Source organism: Rhinopithecus bieti, unplaced genomic scaffold (assembly GCF_001698545.2).
Source record: "Rhinopithecus bieti isolate Rb0 unplaced genomic scaffold, ASM169854v2 scaffold_17861, whole genome shotgun sequence".
In the NCBI taxonomy this organism is placed as follows: domain Eukaryota; kingdom Metazoa; phylum Chordata; class Mammalia; order Primates; family Cercopithecidae; genus Rhinopithecus; species Rhinopithecus bieti.
In genome coordinates this window covers 4,533,383-4,538,490 of record NW_016809830.1, presented here as the reverse complement: position 1 = coordinate 4,538,490, position 5,108 = coordinate 4,533,383, and the positions used below count along the sequence as shown (strand labels likewise).

At 39.7% G+C, this 5,108-nt stretch overlaps 1 protein-coding gene across 1 annotated transcript in view; it reads right to left on the bottom strand.

Annotated features, from left to right (window-relative positions):
• The window catches only part of ATP8B1 (ATPase phospholipid transporting 8B1), a 162,555-nt gene that overhangs the window by 26,927 nt on the left and 130,520 nt on the right, over positions 1-5,108 (bottom strand). Inside the window, 5 exon segments of the mRNA XM_017890450.1 lie at positions 1,677-1,752; positions 3,148-3,259; positions 4,037-4,122; positions 4,125-4,145; positions 4,148-4,199. Of these exon segments, the coding sequence (XP_017745939.1) occupies positions 1,677-1,752; positions 3,148-3,259; positions 4,037-4,122; positions 4,125-4,145; positions 4,148-4,199 (347 nt within the window).

The window sequence follows — 5,108 nt, the reverse complement described above, 5'->3', positions numbered from 1 at the left end:
AGTGTCTCTGGACAGTGTCAAAAAGGGTCCCTGGAAGGCAGACTCACTCCCCACTGAGAATCATTCCATATAGTAATTAACCGAATTACTTGAAACCCAGAACTAGTAAAGTAAACTCATTAAGCATTTATTTGTCTGTTTTTTCCTTTTTTTTTTTTTTTTTTTTTTTTTTTTTGAGGTGGAGTCTCGCTTTGTCACCCAGGAGGGCTGGAGTGCAGTGGTACGATCTTGGCTCACTGCAACCTATGTCTCCCAGGTTCAAGCGATTCTCCTGCCTCAGTCTCCCGAGTAGCTGGGATGACAGGCACCCGCCACCACGCCTGGTTAATTTTTGTATTTTTAGTAGAGACGGGGTTTCATCATATTGGTCAGGCCCTCAAACTTCTGACCTCATGATCCACCTGCATCAGCCTCCCAATGTGCTGGGATTACAGGCATGAGCCACTGTGCCCAGCCTGTTGCTACTTTTTTAAAACCTAAAAACACTAAGGGGCACGGTTAATGTGCCTGTATTCAGGCACACAAACTAAATCAGTTCTAAATGGAACCGAATTAGATCATAAGGCTACTGATTTTGTCTAATTTAACGGAACACCTAATATACTAGAACAACTAGAAAATGCTTTATCACCGTCATTAGATATAAGACAAATATTGACCATCAATTCCCTCATCACTTCATCACACCTCGCAAGTGTGTATGTTAACAGCTTAATCTGACCTCATGCTGGCCTGAGAGAGGTGTTGTAGGGAAAAAGCTTGAGGAACTGTCAGGCCATCAGTAAACACAGTAACTGTGTGCAGCATATTATAGCTTCAGAACAAGACATGGCTTTTTCATCATACATTTCCAGGTCTGCTGCGACTCTGATTTAAAGCTCACAAATGTTTCAGCATATGCTGACATTTGAATTATCAGGCCTGCCCCACCTAGACTAGATTACAGAGGACCTACATGATGTAACCCACCCACACATTTCCTTCCGGGCAAAAGCTTTTTTTTCCTTTCTTCTATTTCCCTTTCAAAAGTAAAAGTTCCTAGAAAAAGCAAAACAGGACTATAATTCATATTAATTTGCTAATGATATGACAGGTTCACTTCCTTTTCCAGTAGGTGAACAGAGAAGACTTTTTTTAATGAGAGAGTTTCGCTCTTGTCACTCAGGCTGGAGTGCAGTGGCGTGATCTTGGCACACTGCAACCTCTGCCGCCTGCGTTCAAGTGATCCTCCTGCCTCAGCCTCCTGAGTAGCTGAGACTACAGTTGCCAGCCAGCACACCCAGCTAATTTTTGTAGTTTTAATAGAGATGGGGTTTCACCATGTTGGCCAGGCTGGTCTAGAACTCCTGACCTCAGGTGATCCCCCTACCTCAGCCTCCCAAAGGGCTGGGATTACAGGCATGAGCCACTGCGCCTGGCCTGAGCTTAGAAGGAATAGAGAAAAATGGCCTCTGAAGGGCCCCAAGTTTCCCTAAAAGTAAAATCTGCTCAAATTTAGGCTGAACCTTGATTACTTGGAACTGCCTGTTGTTGTCTTGCTTCATTTAAACACAAGGAAACTGCCCCAAGTGGCATATCGTAGCCCCTATTTCTCCATATCTGCTATCTTCTACAGACAGCCTTGCATTTGAAAAGATGAGCTCTTATGTAATTTCATACCGCAGGCTTTTACTCACTTAATATCTTCCCCATAGCAGATGGTGGTGTCTTCAGTCAGAAGTTCACAAGCAAATCCTATATTTTCAGCAGTTTCTACAATAGAATAAAATTAAGTCAATGTCATTCCTGCTGTTTTTGTTTTGTGTTTTTGAGACAGCATCTCACTCCCATTGCTAGGCTGGAGTGCAGTGACACGATATCTGCTCACTGCAGCCTCAACCTCCAGGGCTCAAGTGATCTTCCCATCTCAGCACCGCTCCCAGCCCCCAAGTAGCTGGGACTACACAACTCGCTACCAAGCTACCAATAGAAAATACTTTTGTATTTTTTCTAGAGACAGGATTTCGTCATGTTTGCCAGGCTCATTCTTACTGTTAAACTGAATAATTGCTTTTACCTAGTAATGATATTTTTTAGTTCATGAACATAACCAGATTCACACAAATATGCTGTTTTTCTATAGCAATCTACAGGAATCACTTGCAGAAAAAAAATGCTGTTCTCTATAAGAAAACAAGTGAAAGTCAAAGTCTAATTTGAAATGTTTTCAATAAATAAAATGTGCTATATTATCAAACATATAAAGTGGTTATTTAATAAAGCAATGTTCACTAAATTACTAAACACTTTCAGTTCATGGTTTACTCTGTTATTGGCAGGGGGAGGGGAGCAGAGGGAAGCATAATAATTTCCACCAACCCTTACGTGAAGATTTTTATTTTCCTTTTAAATTACCACCCAATTTGGCATTTATTTAAGGTCAGGGCTGTGCTTCCCGTAACTTTGCAGAGCGTGTAACCCATTGACAATTTCAGAGCAAGAGACGTTATTTGATTTCTTGTGGAAGGCTTGCAAAGTAAAGTGTCAATACCAAACAAGTGCTTGTTGAGTTCTAAAGTTAAAAAATTAAAATTGGGCCAGGCGCGGTGGTTCACGCCTGTAATCCCAGCACTTTGGGAGGCCAAGGCGGGCGGATCACAAGGTCAGGAGATTGAGACCACGGTGAAATCCCATCTCTACTAAAAATACAAAAAATGAGCCGGGCACGGTGGCGGGCGCCTGTAGTCCCAGCCACTTGGGAGGCTGAGGCAGGAGAATGGCATGAACCCGGGAGGTGGAGCTTGCAGTGAGCCAAGACCGCCCTACTGCACTCCAGCCAGGGGGACAGAGCGAGACTCCGTCTCAAAAAAAAAAAAAAAAAAAAATTAAAATCGTTCTTTCCTTAGGAGAGATAAGACCAATTATAATCATCAAGACATGGCCAGAAGCTAAATTATAAGGAAGAAACTGCTACTGAGGGGGATCAGGAAAGGATGCAGAAGGGTGTGCTGGAAAAACAGAGGAGGGTTTCTCAGAAAAAGCATCTTCCGTCCAAAGAAACAGTGTTTGTACAGGATGAAAAGTCTGAGGAGGTCATCTTGGGCAAAGGAAACGGCAGCTATAAATATTTGTGAATTAACAGATATGCTTCCCTGCACAATGAATTACCCTTTTTGTCTCCAGTAAGCACCCAGATCTTAATGTCAGCTTTTGCAAGTTTTGAAATGGTTTCTGGAACTCCATCCTGTAGCTTGTCTTCAATAGCTGTAGCTCCCAGGAGCTAGAATGTATATTTTTAAAAAAAAAAGGGGGGGGGGTGGAATTAGCAAATAAACCAAAAGTTTTCTGTAATTACAGGTTGCCAACCTGTGAAAAGAAGGGCAAATTATACATCCTGGTTGCTGCTCTCCTGGTGCCAATGGCCAGTGTTGACAGGGAAGGCTGCCATGTTTCTCAATTACTGCAAACCAACACAGCTAAAAACATTTTCCCTAAAGGATGAACTATTTAATTTGCCAAGATAAAAATGCAAGTACAAAATCAAGGATGTTAAAAATACACTTTCCTTGTGTATTTGTGGCTTTACACTGACATTAACCAGTTGCAACACTAGCTATTTGTTGAATATTTTCCACTGATCTAAACTCTATGAAAACTATGTAGTAAATTTGGAAAACTTTTAGAAACAATATATTTTTCTTATTTCAAGATTTTGCAGAATATGAATTGTTTCAGTAATTCCCCCAATGTAATAAGTATTAGATGCAGGTTCGTTATTGTTTAAAAATTATAATAAATTTTAATAAGTGATATACAAATTATGGAATTGAATTAGAATCTCTCCTAATGTATTTTGTCTTTTGGTTTCTCATAATGGCAACTTCTGTACTGCTCCTATTTTGGTGAACAAAAGAAATTACCTTCTTCCATTGTGCCAGTGTCAAATGTTGAAGTTGCAATTATCTCTTAAGCATGAGATCAAATATTCAATAAAACTTAAAAAAATTTCAATTCTGCTTAGAATATCAAAGAAAAAGTTATTAAGGCTAAAACTCACAATTAAGTCTTTTTCAATCTCCTCATATACTTTATCCAGAGCTTCGTCCCGGTTGGTGGAGGCCACACTGGCAGCCATAAACTTTTATTCCATTCTGCAAATTGTTTTCTTCAATTTCCTTGTAGCAAAGGCATAGGGTTCTAAGAGTTTCATTTGCAAAGATCTGTTTTATTTAAAAAAATAAATCCACCAATGCGAAGAATAGTTAATTTTATGTAATTCAGGATCAAGTATGAAATTTTACTTTGAAGTAATATACTAACAGAATTTAAAAAGAGACCATTAGAAGATGACAGATTCTGTACAAATACATTTTAGAGAGGGTATTAAATGTCAGTTTTTTTTTTTGTTTTTTTTTTTGTTTGTTTGTTTGTTTGTTTGTTTTGAGACAAGGTTTGGCTTTATCATCCAGGCTGGGATGCAGTGATGCAATCCTGGCTCACTGCAACCTCTATCTTCCAGGCTGAAGTCATCCTCTCACCTCAGCCTCCCAAGTAGCTGGGACTACAGGTGTGCACCACAACGCCTGGCTAACTTTTGTACTTTTTTTGTAAAGACGGGGTTTCATTATGCTGGTTTTGAACTCATGAGCTTATGTGATTTGCCCAACTCAGCCTTCCAGCATGCTGGGATTATAGGCATGAGCCACTGCGCCCAGCCTAAACATCACTTTATAACAGACTTTGCTTTTCTAAACTTCTGTAGGGTCCAGGACTGTACTTCTAGTTTCCAAAGGGAAAAGTTTACCTTTCTTCTAAGTCTTCTATTACCTTTCTCTTTTTCTCTTAATGATTTTTCTCTTAAAGATTTTCTCTTTTTCTCTTAATGACTAGGAAAATATCAGACCAAGGGAGCTGCCTTGGGGTGTAATGACGTAAGCACGAACCTGACAACTTTATAACTTGTTCCAACAAACTGTGATACGAGTCCAATCACCTATGAACTCTCCACCAAGCATGATTCCCTCAAACCAATTCTAAAATACAGAAGCCATTATTAAAGCTGAGGTCAAACCTTCTATATGGTAAAGAGTATCTGGCAATTTTTCAGTGGTGAATGATTTAAACATTTT